The sequence below is a fragment of the Geotrypetes seraphini genome, chromosome 10, assembly GCF_902459505.1.
Source record: "Geotrypetes seraphini chromosome 10, aGeoSer1.1, whole genome shotgun sequence".
NCBI classification, from domain to species: Eukaryota; Metazoa; Chordata; class Amphibia; order Gymnophiona; family Dermophiidae; genus Geotrypetes; species Geotrypetes seraphini.
Window position 1 is genome coordinate 57,261,337 of NC_047093.1, and position 26,684 is coordinate 57,288,020.

General features: G+C 41.0%; 1 protein-coding gene across 4 annotated transcripts in view; it reads left to right on the forward strand.

Moving 5' to 3' along the window:
• Positions 1–26,684, forward strand: part of STKLD1 (serine/threonine kinase like domain containing 1) — a 105,642-nt gene that overhangs the window by 42,829 nt on the left and 36,129 nt on the right. For all 4 annotated transcript variants that reach the window (XM_033960700.1, XM_033960701.1, XM_033960702.1 and 1 more), the window contains 2 exons: positions 265–381; positions 549–689. In XM_033960700.1, coding sequence (XP_033816591.1) covers positions 265–381; positions 549–689 — 258 coding nt within the window. The remainder of the gene's footprint in view (positions 1–264; positions 382–548; positions 690–26,684) is intronic.

Genomic DNA, 26,684 nt, shown 5'->3' on the forward strand with positions numbered 1-26,684 from the left:
TGGGGCTAGACCTGTTTTACCTTAATGTGGGATTAAATTATATTGGATGAAATTCTTTAATGACTACAGATGATAATACCATCCTAGGCAATGGTTCAGACATTTATCAGAGCAGCTTCATCTGACATAAAAATCAGAGAATTCTTTCAATACCATCCTAGTGGATAATTTAATTATTGGTTGTGTACCTGAAGAAGCATAAAGATCCTTATTTACCTTTCTAAAAAAAAATTAAAATATTTTGGAACATCTTGTTTTTTACAGCTTTAACTTATATATCAGACATTATACCTGGCGTGAGCAATACAATGAAGAAGCACATTAGCTGTGTGGAACTGCTGTTAAAAGGCTACAAAGTGATGTTTGAAGTCATTAGCCAAGGTAAAAAAAAATTACCTGATACATTTAGCATAAATCTAGCACATTTGAATCTTTTTGTAGTGTTGATTGAAGACATTTTCTTCCTTCTGTTGCCCATTCATTGCTTGAAAGTGAAAGGACCAGCAGAGTCCCACTGTCCTGCCTCTCTTTTTTCTTTCTCTCAACAGCTTTGCAGCTGAGTCTATATGAGGAGGCACTAAATGATGAAAGGCTAATCAGTGTCATAGTAGAAATAGTGAGGACCTATCTCCACCATGAGGAGCTGCTGTCCTGGAGCTGCTGCCTCTTAATGATGCTTTCAGCCAACGGTGGGTCTTATAAGGTTTTGTTTTTTATGCTTTTCAATAAACTTAATTTATTCTGCCTACAAAACTACAAAAAGGTGACATAACACCATTTTAGATTGCCCAGCAAACTGGGTTCTGTAATCCTGAGAAGCCAAGCAAAGATACAAGCTATGGGTTTCATTTTTGAAACATGCAGACGTCCAAAAAGCGAAAACTTGTAACCTCTTATTTGTCTTAACCGCCAATAGATTATATCATGTTATAAACTGCTATATTTTAGCACCGATAAAGTATTCAATAAATAATTTAATTTTGTTTTAAGTCTTCAGAATTTGCCTTACGCTAACCAATCAATTTCTGATTGAGGTACCAAGGCAAATTGATCCTCATCAGACTTTTTTTATTTTTACTATTGCTATTCCTATTCTTAAAACTTCCATACTTTGAAGTGCTTAGTGCTTTGAAAGTGCTTCTAAAGTGCTTGTCTTAGTGCTGTGATGTTCTAAAAATTCAAATTCTTAAACAACTTTTCTTTTACTTAGCTTTTCATGCTTGTTGATTGCATGAGTCGCTGTTATTCAAAATTTTAATGTCGGGTAGGGTCCTGTGATCTCCGACATGTTTCGCCAAAGGTTTTATCAAAAAGAAGTCCCCCTTCAATATTGATCCGCTGCATCCCGACCAAGGATCTTAGCACTTTAGAATGCACACTTCTTCATTTTCCTTTTAGCAAGATATGGAATGTTTTTGCCAAATTTCATGAATGGTGACTTCAACATAAGATGTTTTTGTAAAAGTGCAGTTGGCAATGTCACAGTTAAATGATTGAGCTCGGTACTTCTTGAATGATATTAAAGACAACTACTGGCTCAACCAATGAACTTATACGGGAAGGAAATGTGATTGGATGATCTAACGCATACCCTTAAGCGAGCATATACATTATATTCATCTGCATGTAGATGAAGAAATACTTTATATTAGGAATTTGAAGTGATGAGGAGAGGTTTGCTGATTTTGAAGAATGGTGCTTCTGACATACTGTCTTTCTTTAAAAGAGTTGGTTTGGATATGTAACAGGTAACTTCATTGAGCCTGCTATTTTTTGAATGGATTACATTTTCCTTCTGGCTCAACCAATGAACTAATATGTGCCGGTTCTCTGATTGGCTGGATTGCTGTACATTCAGAAGGAGGGAGGAGTGTCTTATGGAACAGGTCTGTTACTTGTCGAATTGTAATGTGTTACACTCTTGGCTTAACTAATGAACAACTAAGGGAAGACAATTTGATTGGATGGACTGACGCTTAGTCAGAATGGGTAGAGGCGTTTCTTATGGATCTGATCAGCCCAGGTGTTCTGTTTTCAACTGAAGGTGCTGATTGGCATTGTCATAGATACTTTCTTGAGCCTGTTACTGGTTAAATGGTAATACGTTGAACTCCTGGCCTAATCAATGTCTAAATACGGAAAGGCAATATGAATGGATGGAATGCCGTACAATTAGAGTGGATGGAGGCATGTCTTATGGAACTGATCGGTCAGGAAATTGTTTCTTCAATGAAAGCTCCTGGATTGCAGTTTGGAGGAGTGTGTGGCGCGGCGGTTGGATCTACAGCCTCAGCACCCTGGGATTGTGGGTTCAAACCCCGCGCTGCTCCTTGTGACCCTGGTAAGTCACTTAATCCTCCATAGCCCCAGGTACGTTAGATCGATTGTGAGCCCACCGGGACAGATAGGGAAAATGCTTGAGTACCTGATTGTAAAAAACGCTTAGATAACCTTGATAGGCGGTATATAAAATCCTAATAAACTTGAAACTTGACTTTATTATATTGATATTTATGAATATAATATAGAAAGATTATAAAGATTCATTGATTTAATGAATGAAAGGCTTTTCTGTGTGTGATGTTGTGGTTCCTTGTGGTTATAGCTATGTGTGCTGATTTATTTGTGAAAACATTCTTCATTGGGTTTAATTATCTATCTGGGAAAGTAATGAATGAGGGAATATTAATATGGTATTGTGATGTTCATTAAATATTTGTATCTGGGAAGAAAATTTAATATAGAATGATAATAATTAAATTATAGAGGGTTGTATTAAGTATGAATTATTAAATACATAGTGTCTCAGGTATTTGATTGGAGGAGAGTGTGATTAATAATTGAAAAGTATTTTAAAATTATATTATATTTAAGATGTAAGGTAACCTTGAAATGTAAACTCTTATTTGGGATTGTATCTTCATGGGAAAATTATATGTTAATTATAATAATATTGCAATATTTAAAGTTATAATTAATATAGATTTATAGTGGTTTATATAATTTCCACATTGTACTCTTATAGAGGTGGAATAGGCTTTCTAGGTGAATTTGATTATGTTTTTAAATATTGTAAATATTGTAGTGAATAGTCATCACTTCTTCTTTTCTCCTTTTCTTTTTCTTTTTAGCACACTAAAGGGGGGAGGGAGTTGGAAATAATTTTACATAATATGTTATACTATGATATATAATATGGGGTTCATAATCAAAAAAAAAAAACATCTAAAAAGTGTCCTAAGTGGCTACTTGGACGATCAAAAAGCCTGATCGTCCAAGTACCCATAACCAAAGCTGGTTTTTAGACGTATCAAAAACCAACTTAGGCCTTTCCCTGCCACTAAACGTACAGAGAGAAAAGAGGTGTGTTTAGAGGAGGGGAAAGGGCGGGCAGTGGGCGGGAGGTGGGCCGACCTACTCCTAGGCTTACAACAGGTTTAACCAAAACAATTTAATCGGCACTTAGACCTGTTTCACTTAGACGAAATAAAACCAGGTCTAAGTGCCGAAAAACGGGCCGCTGAGCTGATGGCCGCTGGTGCCATCAGTTCAGCGGCCCAGCAACCTAACCATCGCTGCAGGAGAGATGCCTCATCTCCCCTACCGCGATGCCATCACCCGCGGCAGTTCGGGTATAGGAGTGATGGCATCGCGGTAGGGGAGATGAGGCATCTCTCCTGCCGCGATGAATCACTCCCTCCCCAAACACAACATCGGGGCAAGAGGGAGACCAAGCCCTCTTCCCTGCGGCAGCCGCGACCCCCTCAATAACATCGGGGCAAGAGGGAGTCGAAACCTCTTGCCCCAGGCACCCGCGGCACCCCGACTCGTTCGGGCCAGGAGGGAGCCCAAGCCCTCCTGGCCCAGGCGAACCCCCTAACCCACCCCACCCCCCTTCCCCGTACCTATTTTAGGTTGGCCGGACAGACGGGTGCCAAACCCGTCCGTCCGGCATGCAGCTCAACGAAGAATGGGGCTGGATTGGCCCAGGGGCACCAAAGCCCCGCCTCCTGGTGGGGCCTAAGGCGCCTGGGCCAATCAGAATAGGCTCAGGAGCCTTAGGCTCCTCCTGTGGGCGTGGCCTTAGGCACATGGCCCTTAGGCACATGGCCCAGGCGCCTTAGGCCCCATCAGGAGGCGGGGCTTTGGTGCCCCTGGGCCAATCCAGCCCCATTCTTCGTTGAGCTGCATGCCGGCCGGACGGGTTTGGCACCCGTCTGTCCGGCCAACCTAAAATAGGTACGGGGAAGGGGGGGTCGCGGGTTGGCTGGGGGGGCCGATCGGGGGTTCTTGTGGGGGCGGACGTTGGGGGGGATGGGGGTGCATCAAGGGCAGGAGGGCCTGGGATCCCTCCTGCCCGTACTGTAGTGGGGGTGGGGGTAGGGGGGGTCGCCTGGGCCAGGAGGGCTTGGGCTCCCTCCTGGCCCGAATGAGTCAGGGGTACCGCGGGTGCCTGGGGCAAGAGGGCTTGGACTCCCTCTTGCCCCGATGTTATCGGGGGGGTCGCGGCTTCAATGGGGCAAGAGGGCTTGGACTCCCTCTTGCCCCGATGTTATCGGGGGGGTTGCGGCTTCAACGGGGCAAGAGGGCTTGGACTCCCTCTTGCCCCGATATCATCGGGAGGGGGGGTCGCGGTTTGACATGGCAGGAGGGCTTGGGCACCCTCCTGCTTGGATCGTTATTGGGGGGAGGATTCTGTAACCGGTGTTGTTTTTGACAGACACCGGTTACAGAATCCAGCTTTTAGGCAAAGGACTGGCTCCTCCTTCGCCTAAAAGCCCTTCTGTTGGACGTTTTGTGTTTTTTTTTCATCATGGTTAAAAAGTGTAGACGTGCTGTAGGGGTACTTTTAGACGTAGTGGAGATTGGGCATTTAGGCAGAGGAAAGCCATAATCAAAACATGGACGTATGTTTTGGTTATGGACACTTTCCCTGCTTCTGGGTTGAACGTTTAGGGACTTAGGCCAAAAGGGGACTTAGACGCTTTTTTTGATTTTGCCCCTCACACGTGTATATTTTATTGAAAATATGATGAAGGGTGGGTGGTAGGGGGGGTTATTGATTTACTAGATTTTTATATGGTAGATATCAAAGTGCTATTGTGGAATAATTTGTTGTAATATATTCTTTTGTGCACTTGTTTAATTTGAAAACGAATAAAGAATTATTAAAAATAAAAATTATGTATTTAAATTCAAATAATGAATTTTATTTATTTTTTTATTTATATTTTGAACATGAAGAATATCTTATGATGGAATTAGTTTATTAATTTATGGGATTTTTGTATGATTTTGTATGATTCAATTACACTTTGTATATTTTAATTAGTAGCTAATTAAGAATATTATAATAGCTTGTAAGGAGTTTTTCAATACCTGATCGCAATTTACGTTTCCAAGTTTTTTGTAATAAATTGGGGAGGGTGGGGAGGGTTGGGGAAGTGGGAAGGTAAGGGTGGGTATAGGGGTAGGTGGTATTATATATCTGATTTTGTTTATTGGGAAAATGATTTATTAAATATTACTTATAAGAAGAATTGCAGGAATACAACGTTTTGATTTCAAATAATGAATTATAAGATATTTTCTTTGAATGTTAATAGTCTTAACCATCCGATAAAAAGGAAAAAAACATTATTATTTTTTAAAAAACACAATGCGGATATTTGTTTTATCCAAGAGACTCACTTGTCAAATGTAGAATCTAAAAAGTTGGAAGGAGGTTGGGTCAAACTTTGTTTTTTCTCCCTGACTGTTGGTAAGAAGGCTGGTGTTGCTATTTTGGTTAATAGAAAATGTACTGCTTTGTTTAATCTAAAAGCTTCAGACCCATTGGGCAGATGGGTACATGTGGAAATGGGCATGGGAAATACTACCTATGGCGCTATTTAATGTATACGCCCCTATTTCGAACCAAAATGAATTTTTTAAGACTGTACAACAATTGATTCTTCCACTGGCTGCCTCTAATTTAGTAGTGGCTGGGGATTTCAATGCTGTCATGGATCCTTTGATGGACAAAAATCCTAGTAAAATCATGAAGTCATTGGGATTAGAGAACATAGTACAATCTTGTGATTTAAAGGATGTTTGGCGCCTACTTAATTTTGATGGTCGGGAATTTACTTTTTGTTCACATGTTCATAAGTCCTTCTCAAGAATAGATTATATTTTTGTTTCCAATCAATTGATACATCAGGTAACACAAGCTGCCATTGATCCAATTATTTTATCAGATCATGGGGGAGTGTGGATTGATCTTAAACTTATGGAGCAAGATACTAGTAGACCAATAGGGAGATTTGATAATACATTGCTTGCAGATTCAACATTTTATGAAGATTTTCAATTAAAAATGAATGATTATTTCCAAATTAATAATACAGAAGAAATCTCTATGGAAACCTTATGGGATGCTTTTAAAGCAACCATGAGAGGTCAAATTATTATTTGGCTTATCTTAAAAACCAGATCAAAAGACAATTTTCTAATTTGGAAAAAGAAATTAAAATTTTGGAATCCAAATTAATTGACAAATGGGAACATTCAACGTTATAGGACCTCTTAAAAGCTAAAGGTAAATATAATGAGATTTCATCTAAATTGGTAAGGAAAGATTTATTTGCTCAACAAGCTTTGTATTATGGAAACTCAAATAAGGCGGGAAGAATATTGGCAAATTATCTTAAAGCGAAAAAAAAGTAAACAAAAATAATTGGCATTAAAGATGAGAATGGGGTTATATGTTCTCAAATTGAGCCTATTTTAGAACAATTCTTAAAATTTTATAAATCACTTTATTTTTCTGAGCCTTATATAGATAAAGAAAAAGATGGTTTAGAGTTTTTAAAATTAATAGAAGGACCTACAATTCCCGAACATATAAGGAGAAGTTTGGAAGAGCCAATATCATTAAAAGAATTAGGAACAGCATTAAAGTCCCTTAGAGTTGGATCCGCTCCAGGTGGTGATGGTTATACGGTAAAGTTTTATAGAGCTTTTCAAAATACCCTACTGCCTTATCTATTAAATTTATATCAGCCTCAACTAATGAAAGGTTGTATTACAGGCACTATGGTGGAATCTTTAACTATAGTTTTACCTAAGCCAAATAAAGATCCCACTTTAGTATCAAATTATAGGCCAATTTCTTTAATTAATGTAGATGGTAAACTCTTGGCTAAGATGCTGGCATTACGCTTGGCGAAAGCTCTCCCTTTTATTATAGATATGCACCAAACAGGATTTATTGCTCAAAGAGATTCCTCAAATAATACCAGATTGGCTTTTCATATGTTATATTTAACAAAAGCCATGGAAGATCTGACCTTTTCTGTGTCCTAGGATGAAGAGAAGGCCTTTAATCGAGTGGAATGGACCTTTTTATATCAAGCAATGGAATGGTTTGGTATTGGTTCAAGATTTATTCAAATGATTCAAACATTGTATAGCTCTCCTGCTGCTAGGTTGTATATTAATAATACTTTTTCAGAACGTTTTAGATTGCAGAGGGGGGTTAGACAAGGTTGCCTTTATCTCCTCTACTTTTTGATATTGTTTTGGAACCCTTGTTATTAGCTATTCAACAAGCAAGGGAGATACAAGGTATTCTTTTTTTTTATTTTTTATTTATAAATTTTTGCATTCTTACAATATTTGAATTGTACATATTATACTCAAATAATACATGAAAATTGTGATTACAAATACTTCATCTTATATAAAATATAACCCTCCCCTTTTTTCATTTCTTATTTCCATATAATATACATTCCCCTCCCCACTCTAATATAACTATTACTAATGTGCTATGAAATCTGATCATTGGAATAGCGAATCAATGGTTCCCAAATTTTCTTAAAATTATGAATATTTCCCTGTTGTAATGCTATTATTTTTTCCATTTTGTATATATGACAGACTGAATTCCACCAAAATGTATAATTTAATTTGGTATAATCCTTCCAATTTTGAGTTATTTGTTGCATGGCGACCCCTGTCAATATTAATAATAGTTTATTATTATTTGCTGAAATCGGACTCTGAGTTCTCATTGCTGTACCGAATAGTATAGTATCATATGAAAGTCCTACATGATTTTCCAGTAATTCATTAATTTGGGGCCAAATTAATTTCCAAAATGCATTTACACAGGGACAAAAAAAAATTAAGTGGTCTAACGTTCCAACTTCTACTCTACAATGCCAGCATCTATTAGATCTAGTGCTATCTATCTTTTGTAAGCGCGTAGGGGTCCATAAAACTCTATGTAACAAAAACATCCAAGTTTGACTCATAGATGCTGACTTTGTAGATCTTAATCTCCAGGACCAAAATCGTGGCCATTGAGACGCAGAAATTGTCTGTCCAATCTCAATACTCCAATATCCGTAAGTCCATTTCTTTTTTTTTTTAATTTAAAAATCCATATATCAATTTATACCATTTTGCGGCTTGGTGTCCCAAAAAGTCCGCCTGGAAACAAAGAACTTGTAAACTATATTGGGTATTAAGATCTTTCCATTCAGGGAACCCTGCCTGAATAGCTTGCTTCAATTGCATCCATTTAAAATATTGTGTTTTATTTAATCCAAATTTATGTTGCAATTGTGAAAAACTAAGCATTGATCCTTCTGAAATAACATCATTCAATGTTCGTATACCTACAACTATCCATTGTTTCCAGACGATCTTAAATCCGCCAATCTTGATCCTGGAGTTTACCCAAATAGATTGATTTAATGATTTAGCAATTGGCTCTGGTGATAGATTACTAATATATCTTAATGTCTTCCAAGTATCCAATAGAATTCTGTTATCTTTATATCGTCTAGGCATTTTTATACTAATTAGATGTTCTAAATGTAGTGGGAACAGGAGCCGCCATTCTAGATATAGCCAATCCGGTACATTCTCCATGAGATCTGGGAGGATCCAATACATACCCTGTCTCAGAATATAGGCTTGATGGTACCTATAAAAATTTGGAAAATTTACCCCTCCCTCCACAATTGGTCTTTGTAAAGATACTAAAGCAATTCTGGGTCTTTTCCCAAACCAAACAAATTTTGTAAGAACATTGTTTAACTTTTTATAAAATGACCCCTGAAAAAATATTGGTATCATACTCATTTGATAACAAACTACAGGCAATATCATCATTTTAATTGTTTGAACTCTTCCCCACCAAGAAAGATGTAAAGGATTCCATTGCTCACACATTTCTGTTATTTTTTTTAATAAAAGTTTTTCATTTTCTTTGACTGTGTCTTCAATTGTATTTTTGATAATAATTCCTAAATATTTTAAACCTTCCTCTTTCCATATAAATGAATATGAATCAAATAATCCTTTGGTACAATGAACATTAATTGGAAGAATTTCGGATTTACTCCAATTAATTTTATAACCAGAAAATTTTCCAAATTTCTCTAGAAGATTAAGTAAACTTGGAACAGTATTCCCCGGTTCTCTTAAATATAATAATATATCATCTGCATATGCAGAAAGTTTAAATTCCCAGTAAGAGAATGGGATTCCCTTTATCTCCTTAGTTTGATTAATTGCAATTAATAAGGGTTCTAAAACAACATCAAAAAGTAAGGGGGACAAAGGACATCCTTGTCTAACTCCCCTACGCAAGTTAAATCTATCTGATAAATTGTTATTAATGTATAATCTTGCACCAGGAGAGCTATACAAAGTCTGAATCATTTTAATAAAACCGGGGCCTATTCCAAACCATTCCATAGCTTGATACATAAAACTCCATTCCACTCTATCAAATGCTTTTTCTGCATCTAAAGATACCATAAAAGCTGGATCATTCATATTTTTTGCTAAATTTAAAGAGTGAAATGCTAATCTAGTATTATTTGATGAGTGTCTTTTAGCAATAAATCCTGTTTGGTATACATCAATAATAAAAGAAAGAGCTTTTGCCAATCTTATTGCTAATACTTTAGCAATCAATTTACCATCTACATTTAATAAAGAGATAGGCCTGTAATTTGAAACCAAGGTAGGATCCCTGTTTGGTTTTGGTAAGACAATAATTACCGAATCAGCCATAGTACCTGATATATTCCCATTATTCATTTGGAATTGATATAAATTTAATAAATATGGTAAGATAATATTTTGAAATGATTTATAAAATTCAACAGTATAACCATCACCACCCGGAGCGGATCCAACTCTAAGAGACTTCAATGCTGATTCTATTTCTTTTAAAGATATAGGATCTTCTAAACTTCTTTTTATATGATCCGGAACATTTGGTCCAATAAATGAATTTAAGAAATTTAATCCATCTTGTTCTTTATTTTCATAAGATTCAGAAGAATATAAATCTTTATAAAAATCAAGAAACTGTATTAAAATATCCTTAGTGTTAGTGTGTGTATTGCCTTGTGTATCTTTAATTGCAATAATCTTAGATTTCCTTTTTTTTGCTTTAAGAAAATTTGCTAATAATCTTCCAGCTTTGTTTGAATTACCATAGTACTGAACTTGCTTATAGAAGATATATTTTCTCACAAATTGAGAAGAAATCTCATTATATTTTGCTTTTACTTTTAATAAATTTTGTAAAGTATTATGTTCCCATTTCTCAATTAATTTATTTTCTAATACTTTAATTTGTTTTTCCAAATCAATATATTGTTTTTTAAGTTGTTTTTTAATAAATGCTGAATATGAAATAATATTTCCTCTCATTGTTGCTTTAAAAGCGTCCCACAATATCTCAGCATTTATATTATCCGAATTATTAATTTGAAAAAATTCATTCATCTTTAATTTAAGATCTTCCAGGAAGTTCGAATCCGCAAGTAAAGCATTATCAAATCTCCAAATTGGATTAAAATGTACTATATCATCATTTTGAAAGTCAATCCACACACCAGCATGGTCTGAAATTACAATGGGATCAATAACTGCATTCATCACACGCTGCGCTATATTATTAGATACGAATATATAATCAATTCATGAAAAAGATTTGTGGACCTGAGAACAAAAAGAGAATTCCTGATCATTAAAATGAAGAATATGCCATATATCAACTAAATTACAAGATTGAACCAAATTATCTAAACCTAACGATTTCATAATTCTACTTGGTCTCTTATCCAAAATTGGATCTATTACAGCATTGAAATCCCCTGCTACGACTAAATTAGAACAAATCTGAAAACCCTCCCTCACCCCAAGACGACAAAATGATTAAAGGAAAGAGATGAAGCCTACCTATAGCACGTACTACCCAATTACTTAGTAAAGTTTAGTAAATTTTAGTTGTTAACAGGAGAGCCCTCAGTCACACAGCAACCCCTGGAAAACCAGGGACAAGCTGCCGCGGGTTTACACCCAATAAGGTGTTAACTGCGAAACATCCCCGGGCTCTCTCCGTGTGAATAATTAATGTGCATAACAAAAAGTGCTATGTGTGAAAAACAAGATAAGAAAAAACACACATCAATTAAGACTAAAGATGGTTAAGACTAAAAAGAGTGGTTAGTTGATGTGCAATGAGGTACTAAGGGAGCATTCATAGATTGAGTATGAATGCGTGATCGATGTTCTATTAAGCGGGTCCTTAATAGAACATCGCTTAATAGAACATCGATCACGCATTCATACTCAATCTATGAATGCTCCCTTAGTACCTCATTGCACATCAACTAACCACTCTTTTCAAGATTTACGCTGGTTTATTATGGAGCAGGTTTTTGAGGACTTTCAGGGGGACAAACTAATCTGGCTTCAACGTAGGGAACAATTTTGGATTTTTGAACTCCAAACTCTGTCTCCAAGAGGTCTGAACGATTATATTGAGTGGCAACATACTTACTGATTTTGGAAGTTTGAGTTCTTATTTTTACTTTCATGACGTTCTTGATGGATCCTTTCGATCAGCTGATACGTCAGCTGACCTTTTCAACCTATCACTTTTGAGTCTGCAGTTTAAATTGGAGGTGTCCTCTCCGGTTTAGTGCCATTTCCTCCTTGCTTTATCAGCTTTATTATCAACTTTGGAAGATTCAGCGCAGTCCAGTTCCTGAGGAAGGGGGTGTACACCCCCGAAACGGAGTCCCGTTGGACGAAGACACTGCCCACTGATACTGCTTGCTGTACACTCACGGAGAAGCTAAGTTCTTCCTGTTGGGTTTTTTTGCTTGGTTTGATTTGGACACTAATTTTTCCTTTTTGGCCCCCAGATCAGGGGAAAGAGATGAACTTTATCGTTAGTCTTAATTGATGTGTGTTTTTTCTTATCTTGTTTTTCACACATAGCACTTTTTGTTGTGCACATTAATTATTCACACGGAGAGAGCCCGGGGATGTTTCGCAGTTAACACCTTATTGGGTGTAAACCCTCGGCAGCTTGTCCCTGGTTTTCCAGGGGTTGCTGTGTGACTGAGGGCTCTCCCATTAACAACTAAAATTTACTAAGTAATTGGGTAGTACGTGCTATAGGTAGGCTTCATCTCTTTCCTTTAATCATTTTGTCGTCTTGGGGTGAGGGAGGGTTTTCAGATTTGTTGTGCTTTATACCTCCACTCCTTATAGGGTTCTATTTTTGTTCTGAACGACTAAATTAGAAGCAGCCAGTGGTAACAGTAATTGTTGAACTTGTTTAAAAAACTCCATTTGATTCGAATTAGGAGCATATAAATTGAATAAATCCAGGGTTGTATTTCCCAGAACCATTTTGATATGCACCCATCTTCCTAAAGGATCATAATTTATTAATTTAAAATCTGCATTACACTTCCTATTTATCAGAACAGCCACCCCAGCTTTTTTCCCCGTAGCAGGTGCAAATAAACATTTAGAAATCCAACCCCCAGATAACTTTTTAGATTCAATCTCAGAAAGATGCGTCTCTTGAATGAAATATATGTCCGAATTTTGCTTCTTAAGGAACGTTAATACTTTCTTTCTCTTAATAGGATGATTTAAACCATTGACGTTAATAGAATAAATTTTTATATCCATCTATTTTATGACTAAATTTCGGCAAATACTTCTATGATAATATACATGACCAGACCTCAGCACATTTATTAGATATATTTTCATTCTCATCCCCCCTCCCCTTTCCCATTCCCCCATCCCTTCCCCCCCAAAAAAATAAAATAATATTGAAACAATTCAATTTTTACAGTTCTTCCAATTTCATTCCTCATAAATACATTGTTCATCTGAACCCCCCTCCCTCCCTTTACTTTCCCTCCCCTCCCCCCCACAATCATAGTCTGACCTAGAACACACATTGGTATAGCAGACCCTAAATCCCCTCCCCCAGGCAACTAATATCCCTTCATATTAATTTAACATATCCCAAAATTCATAATTTTAAATATTTAATTACTTTATCTATATATATTCAATCATTCAATTAATATTTATTGATATTAATATTAATAAAATCATTTTAACATTCTTACATGAAGTTTCTACATAGACTTCAATAATCAATCTACTTAAATAAAGTAAAAATATTCATATAAATTAATTAGTATTCTAAAATTTCATTACCCCTTATTAATTCTCCCATACAATTCCCTAAATTTATCCCTTTATTTAATAAAATCTTTTCATTCATATTAATTAATATCTGTAAGAATATATAATAGTAATAAACCTCATATTTAAATTAATTCCTTAAAAATTATAAACATATCCTCACATTCAAAATAATATATTTCCTATCTCAATATTATTTAATATATCTCAAATTCACCTTTAATTCCATGCATTTAAATATTCATTATTTAATTTAGGTATATTCATTCATTCATAGAAACATAGAAGATGACGGCAGAAAAGGGCTACAGCCCATCAAGTCTGCCCACTCTGCTTATCCACCCCCTGTCTATGCCCTAATGACCCAATTTCCTTATCTTGACCCTCGTAGGGATCCCACATCGGTATCCCATTTATTCTTAAAGTCTGGCACGCTGTCTGCCTCGATCACCTGCACTGGAAGCTTGTTCCAATGATCAACCACTCTCTCTGTGAAGAAATACTTTCTGGTGTCGCCATGAAATTTTCCGCCCCTGAGTTTGAGCGGGTGCCCTCTTGTGGCCGAGGGTCCCTTGAGAAAGAAAATATCATCTTCCACTTCGACACGTCCCGTGAGGTACTTAAATGTTTCGATCATGTCTCCCCTCTTCCTACGTTCCTCAAGAGTGTAGAGCTGCAATTTGTTCAATCTCTCTTCGTACGAGAGACCCTTGAGCCCCGAGATCATCCTGGTGGCTGTCCGTTGAACCGATTCAATTCTGCGCACATCTTTACTGTAATGTGGCCTCCAGAATTGCACACAGTACTCCAGATGAGGTCTCACCATGGCCCTGTACAACGGCATTATGACTTCAGGCTTTCGGCTGACGAAACTTCTATTGATACAACCCAATATCTGCCTTGCCTTAGATGAAGCCTTCTCCACTTGATTGGCAGTTTTCATGTCTGCACTGATGATTACTCCTAAATCTCGTTCTGCTGAAGTCCTAGTTAAAGTTTCTCCGTTCAAGAAGTACGTCCTGCATGGATTTCCGCTTCCGAGGTGCATGACCTTACATTTCTTAGCATTGAAGCCTAGCTGCCAGGTTGAGGACCAACTTTCCAATGTAAGCAGGTCCTGCGCCATATAATTCTGTAAACTGCATTCACTTACTATATTACATAGTTTGGCGTCATCGGCGAATAGTGTTATTTTACCTTGAAGCCCTTGAGTCAGAACCCCTATGAATATGTTGAAAAGGAGTGGACCCAGGACCGAGCCCTGCGGCACTCCACTGGTCACCTCCGATGTTTTAGAGAGGGTACCATTAACCACCACCCTCTGAAGTCTGCCACTCAGCCAATCATTGACCCATGCAGTTAGTGTCTCTCCTAACCCCATCGATTCCATCTTGCTTAGCAGCCTGCGGTGTGGGACACTGTCAAAAGCTTTCCTGAAGTCCAGGTACACGACGTCCAAAGACTCTCCCAAGTCCAACTTTCTTGTTACCCAGTCAAAGAAGCTGATGAGATTGGATTGGCAGGACCTACCCTTGGTGAATCCATGCTGACTGGGATCCCGAAGATTCCCTTCATTCAAGATCGTGTCCAATTTGCTTTTAATTAGTGTTTCCATGAGTTTGCACACTATTGATGTGAGACTCACTGGTCTATAATTCGCAGCCTCTGCCCTGCAACCCTTTTTATGCAGAGGAACGACATTAGCTAATTTCCAGTCCAGGGGAACTTTCCCCTTACTTAGGGAGAGATTGAATAGCTCAGCCAACGGTTTCGCCAGGACATCGCTCAATTCTCTGAGCATTCTTGGGTGCAAATTGTCTGGTCCCATGGCTTTGTTCACCTTGAGTCTTGCCAGTTCACTGTAAACTTCACCTGGTGTGAACTCAAAATTCTGAAACGGGTCTTCTGTGCTTTGTGTTGCCATCAACTGGGGACCGTGTCCCGGTGCCTCACAGGTGAAGACTGAGCAGAAGTATTCATTCAGTAGTTCGGCTTTATCGGAATCTGCTTCCATGTAACTTCCGTCCGGTCTTCTAAGGCGTACTATCCCGCCTGTGTTCCTTTTTCTGTCACTAATATACCTGAAGAAGGATTTGTCCCCCTTTTTAATGTTTTTTGCCAGAATTTCTTCCACTCGAAGTTTTGCCTCCCTAACTGCCATTTTGACCGCTGTAGACCTGGTCCTATATTCTACTTTTGCCTCTCTTTTCTCCGTGCGCTTGTAGGAGAGAAATGCTTTTTTCTTCTCCTTAATGAGGTGCGAGATCTCCGCGGTGAACCATTGGGGTTTATTGTTTCTTTGTCGTTTATTTACTGATTTTATGAAGCGGCTAGTTGCTTCATGTATGGTTGATTTCAGTGTTAACCACTTAGCTTCTACATCATCGGTCTCCGCTTGGTCCTGCAGCGTCTGATGGACGAAATCTCCCATGCGAGCGAAGTCTGTGCCCCGGAAATTGAGTACCTTTGTTTTCATGTTTGATCTAGGGAAGCCTTTCCTAAGGTTGAACCATACTATATTGTGGTCGCTGGAGGCTAGCGTATCTCCTACTGAGACCTCTGAAACGCTTTCCCCATTGGTGAGTACTAGGTCGAGGATCGCCTGGGCCCTAGTGGGCTCCGTTACCATTTGTTTGAGACGTGCTCCCTTTATGGAGGTTAAGAGCCTCCTGCTACCGCTGGTTGTCGCTGAAAATGAGTTCCAGTCTGCATCAGGCATATTGAAGTCCTCTAGCAGTACAGCTTCTCCTCGTAGAGTGATATTCTCTATGTCTTCAATTAATTCTGCGTCGTCTTCCAGTTGTCTTGGGGGTCTGTAAACCACACCTAGATACAGGCATTTTTCTCTGCCTCTTGCCAGGTTTACCCAGAGGGACTCCCCGGTGTACTTGACATCTGTGATCCTGGTGGTTTTGATGTCCTCTTTAATGTATAGAGCTACCCCCCTCCTAACCTGCCCTCTCTGTCCTGACGAAGTAGATTGTAGCCCGGTATAGCCATATCCCACCCATGTGAGTCCGTGAACCAAGTTTCAGATATTGCCACCACATCTAGGTCGGCATTCCTTATTTCAGCCTCCAATTCTAGAATTTTGTTACCTAAACTGTGTGCATTGACATACATGGCCCTCCATATCTTGTGTTTGCTAAGTCCCTGTGAGGCGTATCCTACCCGAGTCGGTGTGACTCCCAAAGAACTGTTTGCAATGTGGGTACTTACCTTGGACATGGAAGCGGAGTTTCGACTCACCTCATCAGGATAATTCCTTTCTGCACTAATATGTGAATGGGTACCCTCCCCCGACTTACCTAGTTTAAAGCCCTGTGAAGCAGGCGGGCTAGTCGGTGTCCGAAGATGTTCTTACCCCTACTGGTCAGATGGAGTCCGTCTGGTCCCTGAAGTCCTTGTAGCGCTTCCCCATGGTTTAGGAATCCGAAGTTCATATCCCGGCACCATCCCTGTAGCCACTCGTTCGTCCTCAGGATACGTTCATCTCTGGCTCTTCCCTTACCTCTAACTGGGAGGATCGATGAGAAAACCACCTGCGCTCCTATCTGCTTCAGCCTCTCACCCAGTGCTCCAAAGTCTCTGGTGATGGTCTCCGGTGTCTTCCTGGCAGTGTCGTTGGTTCCTATGTGGACAAGAAGCATAGGAAAGTGGTCTCGGGGCGTGAGTAGTCTATCCAGACTGGCGGTGACATCTCGTATCCTGGCTCCAGGCAGACAGCAGACCTCCCTAGATTGCATATCCGGTCTGCAAATTGGTCCCTCGGTGCCCCTCAGCATGGAATCCCCGATGACTATTACTCTGCGCTTCTTTGGGGGGAGCCGGTCAGTTGTCCCTGGAGATGGAGCTGGGTGTTGGGCCTGCTCCTGTTCCTGCTCCTGTTCCTCATCGGCAGTTCCTTCCTGAAGAATCTGGAATCTGTTCCGCAGGACGAGTTGAGGGATTGATGTATAGCTGCCCTGTTTGTAAGAAGAAGGAGAAGATGAAGAGATTGAAAAAGGGGGGGGGGGGGGGTCTCCTATGTTTGCCCGTGGAGGAGGTCACCAGCTGCCAGGAGTCAGTGCCGCTAGCCATTTCCTGTATCCCAATTGTTGGTTTCAAAGCTGATGATTTGGGTGTCTCGAGGATGGACTTGTCATGGGCCTGCTCGGTGATTTGGGACAGCTCCTGGACGACTCCGTCGATGTAGGCCTCGTCCTCTAGGATGCTTCTCAGGCGTATCACCTCCTCCCTGAGGCTCCTTAGTTCCTGCATGAGATCTCCATCCAGCTGCGCAGCCTCCTCTGTCTGTGTAGAGACTGTAGTGTAGCGCTGGGGGATGGTCTCGGTCTGCACAGAGACCTCTGACCACCGTCCTGGGTCTTCCTCCTTCTGCATGCAGTCCGTGGTCGCTTCCTGGATCCCCATAGCGACTGGAATACTGGTCTTGATTGTAGACTTCGCGCTTCTTGTCCTCCCTGCCATTGCTGAGTTGTAATTGAGGTCTGCCTGTCAGTAAGGAAGAGAATTAGGAAAATTAGAAAAATCTGTCTGTGAGCAGGTGTGAGATTTTGAAAGTTAGGGTGTCTGAGAGTTGGAAGATTGGGGTATCTAGTGCTTGAAAGATAAGGGTGTCTGAGAGACTGAGAGTTTGAGATGTCTGATAGGGTTGCTGTCTGTGAGTTAGTATGAGAGCCTGTACGATTAGGGTGAAGGGATAGTGTGTTTGAGAGGCCCGCTTGTTGCCCTAAGGTATTGTTGTCTTATGTAGTTTGGATCTTCTTAAGGCTCTTCGCAAAGGCGCTCTCGCTAAGGCGAGCGCCTTTGCCGCTCGTCTTCGCCGCGCGCCGAACGGCTGCGTGCCATTGGCTCGTCCCCTTTTATGGGGGGAGTTTGGCTGGTGATGTCAGGGGTGGGCGGAGTTAGCTCTCGCCTCTTCCCCTGCTAACACCGCCTTCTCTGCTCCTCTCTCTGCTTCTTCCTGCTAGCACACTCTCCGCTCACTGTTCTGCCATGTGCTCAGAACTCTGCTACCATGTGCTCAGGACTAGGCACAGCTCCTACAGTCTCCCTTCGGCTGGCCTTGCACTGTGAACTCTCTGCTGTTGGCTCGTCCCCTTTTATGGGGGGAGTTTGGCTGGTGATGTCAGGGGTGGGCGGAGTTAGCTCTCGCCTCTTCCCCTGCTAACACCGCCTTCTCTGCTCCTCTCTCTGCTTCTTCCTGCTAGCACACTCTCCGCTCACTGTTCTGCCATGTGCTCAGAACTCTGCTACCATGTGCTCAGGACTAGGCACAGCTCCTACAGTCTCCCTTCGGCTGGCCTTGCATTCATTTAGGTATATTCATTCATACAGTTAATATATCTTAATACTGGCAACTAACCAATTCATTTTAAACATTTTCATGTAAAATCATTCATAATAAATTCAATATAAATAAATATTTGAATAAAATAGGTATCTTCATATCTATTAATAAAACTCTAAAATTATTTCCTTTTTTATTAATAATCTCTTTTTTTTTTAAACTCAATATCCTATATTTATCTCCTTATTTAATCAATTATAGTTATTCATATCAGTTAGTAATTGGATAAATATATATATCTGTAATAACTCTCATAAATAAATTAATTTCTTATTAAATTAAGAATATATCATTGCATTCAATATATTATAAAACTTAATCAAAAGACCCTCAAATGCATTAAAAATAACTTGTCCAATCATCTTCCTCTTTTTTCTTCTTTTTTTTTTTTCTTTTTCCTTCAAAATGAGTCTTCTCCATTTTCTCTTTTCCTTTAAACCTATATTCTTTCATGTAGACATTGGTTCCTCTTGTGATAAAAACTCTTTAAGTTTTGCAGGGTCTTGAAAATACAGGGACTTATTTCCACTAGACACTCTCATTGTTGATGGATAGTACAAGCCATACATGTAACCTTTTTCTTTTAACTGCTGCCTCAGCGTAAGAAACTGCTTCCTTATGTTTGCAGTGTGTTTTGTAAAATCTGGGACCAGCATCAATTTAGACCCTTTATAATTTAAATTTTTATTCGCTTTTGCTACTTTCAAGATTTCCAAAGCTTGCTGGTATCTTAAAACTTTAAAAATCAAGGGTCTGGGGCCATTCTGATTTACTGATCTTTTTGAAGGGATTCTATGTGCCCGTTCTATTTCCAACGGCCACTTCGAGTTTAACTGTAACAGTTTAGGTAATAAGTTCTCTAAAAACTGTATAGTGTCTCCCCCTTCAAGATTTTCAGCTAGTCTAAGCACTCTTATGTTCTTCCTCTTTCCCCGATTTTCCAAATCTATCAGCTGATTTTTTAAGCTTTCAACAGTTTGTCTTTCATTTTCACACTTTTGTGTGACAACTTCCAGCAGTTCGATTCTCTCTTCAATCGCTGACATCCTCTGCCTTTCAATCTGGATCTCCTGCTTCAGACTTAGTACTTCCTCTTTGACCTCTGATGTTTTACCAGCGTTGTCAGTCAGCATTAATTTAATTTTAAACAGTTCCGCCATTATATCCGCTTTGTCTTAGTATTCCTCAATCTCTAGCGGGATCGGCACACTTGACGGAGATACCGGAGTAACTTTTGATCTTTTCGCCGAAACACCGGAAGTGCACGGCTTCTCCGACTTTCCCTGTCTTATTGTTGCCATTTCCAATGCCGTTTTTATTTATTTATAACGCGGTTGAGCGAGTCAAATCAACTTTTTACTTTCAATTAGTTGTCTGGGTTCGGGGAGCTCCGCGGTTATGCCACCATTTTGCGCGCTCTACAAGGTATTCCTCGTTCAGATCGTGAATATAAAGTATCTGCATATGCAGATGATATTCTACTTTATTTGAGAAATCCGGAAACGACCATTCCATGTTTACTGGATTTGATTGAGAAATTTGGAAAATTCTCAGGATATAAGATAAATTGGAGTAAATCTGAATTTCTTCCGTTAAATGTACACTGTACAAAAGGATTATTTGATTCCTTTTCTTTTGTATGGAAGGAAGATGGGCTAAAATATTTAGGAATTTGGATTAAAAATACGCTAGATGATACAATGAAAGTAAATGAAAAATCTTTATTGCAGAAGGTAACAGAAATGTGTGAGCAATGGAATCCTTACATTTATCTTGGTGGGGGAGAGTGCAAACTGTTATGTTCAAATTATTTTTATTATTTCAACCAGAATGTACAAATAGAAGTTGCATACAAATCCAAAAAAGAACAGTGCAAGTTCATCCCCTCCCCCCATCCCTCCCTTCCCTCCCCTCCCCAAAAGTCCAATGCCACTACTATGGCTGAGAGTGTAAGATAGTCCTAACAATTTAAGAGTCTACTGCGAGCATATGGTGTGAGGTCCTGCCAGAAGCATTCCCAGGTCTGACAGAATCTGCGGCCCGGTCCACGATCCAAATCTCCCACTAGTCTCCGCTCCAGCGTCGCATGAACAATCATCAACGCTCTCCATTGAGCGTAGGAAGGGGGTTCTCGGGACAGCCAGTTAGTAAGAATTGCTTTCTTCCCCATCAAAAGCACTCTAGTGACAAAAGCTGACATTCCTTTGGGTTTGGGCGTGGCTATATTATAAAGTCCAAATAAGGCTGTCGGTTGTGGGAGCCAACGCCTCCGCCAGAGCCGCGTGATATAGTGCCCTAATTGTTGCCAGAACTGTTGAATTTTGGGACAATTCCAAAGCATATGTCCCAATGATGCGTGAGCATGTGCACATTTCGGGCAAGAATGAATTGTAGTAATCCCCATCCGGGCTGCTCGTTCCGGCGGGATATAGAGTCTCAAAACAATTTTTAACTGCATTTCCCAGTGGACAATATTAGGAGACACCTTCAGAATATTTTTCAGCGTCCTCTGTATCTGTTGGGCCGTTAACGTGCAGTGCAAGTCCTCAGCCCATGTTGCCGCTAAGATGTCCAAGTTGGGGCCAGAGTGCCCATCTCGGATCCCCACTATGTGAAATCGAAGCGGAATCCGCTGTTGTGCAGAAAGGCTAAAGAATTCTGAAAGAGCCTCCCTGTTATCTTCCTCAAGATGGTGCGCCGGAAGAGACTGAACGTAATGTCGGATTTGGTAATATGCAAAAAAATCATTAGGTAGTAAAGTAAATGTCCGACGTAAGTCAGCAAAAGTTGCCAGTTTCCCCTCTTCGGAGAATAAGTGGAATAGGTATTGAAGTCCCTGCACACCCCACCTCCGGAAGACAGTATTTTGCAGTCCAGGCTGAAAGGCTCCATTACCTTGGATGGGTAAGTATAATGAAACCTCAGCAGGCAATCTAGCAAGTTTGCAAACCCACTTCCATGCTCGTCGAGCCGGTGCAAATATCGGGTACTGAGCCAACAAAGGACAAAGCCGCGGGTCCGCCACATGCAAGAAATAACTCACATGAAACGGAGCCAGCAAGGACAACTCCAATGATGTCGCAGTAAAGTCAGACGTCCCCCTAAACCAATCATTAATGTGTCTCATCTGACAGGCAATAGCATACCAATGTACATTTAATAAGCCATAACCCCCTCTTTCCCTAGGTAAGCACATTCTAAGAAATTGCATGCGGGGTCGCTTGCCACCCCAAAGAAACCGTTGTAATCCTTTAATTAACCGGGCTTTATGAGAAAAGGATAAAAGCAAGGGCAGGACCTGAAATCGGTATAACCATTTGGGAAAGAGCACCATGTTATAAAGAGCCACCCGTCCCGCTACTGTGAGCGGGAAAGTGGACCAGTTTTGCAAGTCCCGTAAAGTGTCATGGAGTAGTGGGGAAATGTTACAGTCATAAAGAGTCTTGAGCAGTGTTCCCGCTAAGCTGCGTTGGCCTGCGCTCGCGCACAAAATATTACATCGCAGCGCAAAGTTTCTCTTCACAGCGCACACACGCGTCGGTAAGGTAAGGGGACGCATTGGGGGGATTGCACTTCCCCACAATTGCCATGCTTCGGTTCCTCTTCTTCCTTCCTTCCTCCCCCCCCCCCGCGGGACCCTGCGGCACCATCAACTCTTACTCCCTCTAATGTCGGCCCTGCAGCTCCAGACTTCCTCGCACCTTCTCCCCTCCCCCTTTGGATCGCTATTATTTTAAATGTTATAGCCGCGGAGCTGTATCCATCAGTGGAGATGTCTAACCTCGGCCTGCCCCGGAACTCTTACTGCAGCAGACGCCCGTCTAGGCAGGAACAGGAAGTCACTGTTGCAGTAAGAGTTCCGGGGCAGGCCGAGGTTAGACATCTCCACTGATGGATACAGCTCCGCGGCTATAACATTTAAAATAATAGCGATCCAAAGGGGGAGGGGAGAAGGTGCGAGGAAGTCTGGAGCTGCAGGGCCGACATTAGAGGGAGTAAGAGTTGATGGTGCCGCAGGGTCCCGCGGGGGGGGGGGAGGAAGGAAGGAAGAAGAGGAACCGAAGCATGGCAATTGTGGGGAAGTGCAGAGCTGCAGGGAAGAGTGTTGCGGTACCCAGCTGGAGGGAGAAGGAAGATGAGGGAGGGAATTAAAGGAGATGCCAGGGCTTGGAGCGTAGGAGGAAGGTATGCCAGTCTAAGGGAAAAGGAAGGGGGAGATGTGAGAGCATGGAGGGGGAGCGAAAGATGGAAGAAAAGGAAAGGAGAGAGATGCCAGAGAATCAGGGAAGGGGAGATACCAGACTATGAGGAGAGGTGTGGGAGAGGGAAGGCGAGGAGAGAGATGCCAGACCAATGGGGTGAAAGGAGAGATGGAAGGGGGAGGCATACAGTTTCTGGAAGGGGCATAGAAGGAGAGAAGATGCCATATAGGGGAAGAGAGACGGCAGACAGTGGATGGAAGGAAGAGAGTTACAAGAAGATGAGGAAAGGAGAAACCACAGAAGACAAAGGTAGAAAAAAATTTCTATTTATTTATTGCTTTAGGAGACATGTGTCACTGTTTCTGTGAAGCATTGTATGCAGAGTCCAGCTTCTTGCTGGTTCAATTTAACCTTTGTCTATGTATTTTTATTTTATCCCCCCTTTTACAAAACTGTGAAGCGTTTTTAGCACCAGCCTTGGTGGTAGCAGCTCTGATGCTCAGAATTTTATGAGCATCAGAGCTGTTACCTCCGTAGCTAAAATCCACACTACAGTTTTGTAAAAGAGGGAGGGGTTAGTTTGTGATTACATATTCCTTACTAGGCGAAGGTGTTTTCTGTGTTCTGTGTGTTCGAAAGACATGGTTTTCTGTTAGGATTGACGGTGTAGGATTGATCTGTGCTGGTCTGGCTTGTTTAGTTTTACAATGGGTGTATTGATGTACTGCTCACTGCAATATGTAAGATGCTGCCTTTTCCTAGGTACTCATGTGTGACGTGTGGTTTGTTACTAAAAATCATGTTTTTCTTACAGATGGGGGGGGGGTGCCAAAAAATGATGGGCCCCGGATGTTACATATGCTAGGTACGCCACTGTATGTAAAGATACCAGAAAGCTGGCGTAGCAAAAACTTCTAAGTTTTGAGTATTTAACCCTCCCACAATCTCACGGGCACTCGTTTCAAGTTTATTGAGATTTTGATTTAAACGCAATATCAAATATTTTCAATGCGTATAACAAAAATAAATTTGGGGAAATAAATAAAACCATTTGAACCAGTGTTCCCGCTAAGCTGCGCTGGCGTGCGCTGGCGCACAAAATATTACATCGCAGCGCACACGTTTCTCGTCACAGCGCACGATCGGAAGAGGCGTACGGCAGATGGCAGGGCGGCGAGAGGAGAATCGGGCGAGTTGGCTCATAACTTGCTGGCGCCCGATATTTTTGGCTCACGGTGAAAAAAGTTTGCTCACAACACCCGCCCGCTTAGAGGGAACACTGGTCTTGAGGTCTCGGGGGATCCAAACCCCCAAGTATCGAATTGAGTGCACAGCCCATGTAAAAGGGAAGTGGCCCCTCCATGTCTGCTGCAGTGTTACTGGACTGGCTAAAGCAACAGATTTCTGATAATTCAAAGTAAAGCCTGAATAAAATCTAAATTCGTTGAGGGATTGTATAAGGTGTCGGATAGAGTGAGAAGGGTTAGTAAGCATAAACAAGATGTCATCTGCAAAAGCTAACACCTTTAATGTTTGATCCCCGAAGTCCACCCCCACTATATCAGGATCCAGAGATACAGTGCGCAGAAAGGGCTCCAAGTACAGTAAAAACAACAGGGGGGACAAAGGACATCCCTGCCGTGTGCCTCTCTCAATTAATATGGGGTCAGTGATAGTGTCATTAACAAGCAGTCTTGCCCGCGGTGTCGAGTATAACGTGCGTAACGCTGTGGCAAACCAACCCGAAATTCCCATATAGTGCAGTATTTCAAATAAAAATGTCCAATTGACTTGGTCAAAGGCTTGCGCTGCATCCAAGCTGAGTAATAACATCGGGGTGTCATGAGATTGTGTATGGGCCAATGACAAAAGTGCCTTTCGAACGTTATGGACCGCCTGCCTTCCCTTTACAAAGCCCACCTGTGTAGACGCGATGATATTTGGGAGTAGAGTGGCTAATCTATCAGCTAATATTTTAGAGAAAATTTTTATGTCCACGTTTAATAAAGATATAGGTCGATAGGACTCAGGAGCAGTGCTGTCTTTACCTGGCTTCAAAATCAATGTAATCAATGCCTCATTCGCCTCTGTGGGAAAATGTTCATCCCGCATAACCTGCGAATAGTAGTCCCTAAGGAAGGGACTCAGCTGCTCCGCTAAAAGTTTATAAAATTCAGCTGTAAAGCCATCCGACCCTGGAGCCGAGAAATTTCTTTGCTGTTTAATAGCTTGTAACAGTTCTTTAGATGTGATGGCTGCATTGAGAAATTCAACATCAGGGTCAGAGAGCGGCAGTAGGCCGGAATCTGCCAAATAATCCCTAATAAGTGGAGCATCTCCCGAGTCCTGGTGACCATAGATCTTCTGGAAATGAGCCTTAAAAATCTGCGCAATGTGTGCTGTGGAGTGCTGTAGATGTCCCTTATCATCCTTCATTCCCATTACATAACGATGACCTCGAGCCTGTGTTGTTAATCGAGCTAATAATTTCCCTGCACGATTACCATAGCGGTGGTAGCGAAATTTGTGATACAGGAGCATTTTAACCGTGCGTTCATGAATATAAGAATTAAGAGTAGCCTCCACAGAAATCAGGCGTTCCCTAGAAGCTCGTGAAGGAAAGTGTGTATAATGGTGTTTAGCAGTTGCCAATTCCTTTTCTAACCCAAGGATGCCCCGAGATAATCGGCGATTCCGCGCTATAACATATGCTATACAATCACCTCTAAGCACTACCTTAGCTGTGCTCCAGAACAGCGTCGGTGTTGTCCATTAAAGGTCAGAAAGTCTTCCCATTTAGTTATTAAATAAGTTTTAAAATGATCATCGGAATATAAGTAACTAGGGAATCGCCAACGTACAGGCCCCCGAATGCCAAAGCCCACGTTCACGTCAAGCCAGATCAATGCGTGGTCTGAAATGATTGTAGGACCTATTACCGCCGCATCCACATTTAAGAACGCCCTACTTGTGGTAAGAATATAATCTATTCTAGATTGGGTGTTATGCGCCCTGGAGCAGTGAGTATAGTCCCGTTCTGTGGTGTGTAAGAGCCTCCAGGGGTCAACCAGATCCAGCGTGGCACAGAGGTAAGGTATGCCTCTAGTTCGGGATGAGCTCACACGTTGTCCCGGCCCAGTACGGTCACAGGTCGGGTCTAGGACTTGGTTAAAATCTCCGGCTATATAGACCGGATCAGTAATGCGCTCTAAAAGCAATGCTGTAATGCCTTCAAAAAAGGCGTGATCGTATGTATTAGGTGCGTAAATATTCAAAAGGTAGAAAGAGTATGTTCCTACCGTCATCTGTAACAATACATATCTACCCTGTGTATCAGTGGCTACCACTTTCGCTGTGTATGGTAAGGACTTACGGATCAATATCACTACCCCCGCTCGCTTTTGTGGAGAGGAGGCTGCATACACTGCGTCCACCCAGGACCTCCTCAACTTCTGATGCTCTATGTCCGTCAACCTGGTTTCCTGTAGGCAGGCTATATCTACTTTATTCCGTTTTAGTTGTGTTAAAATTTTGGTTCTTTTAATAGGGGAGGTGATACCAGATACATTCCAGGAGGCTACCCTTAGAGTATT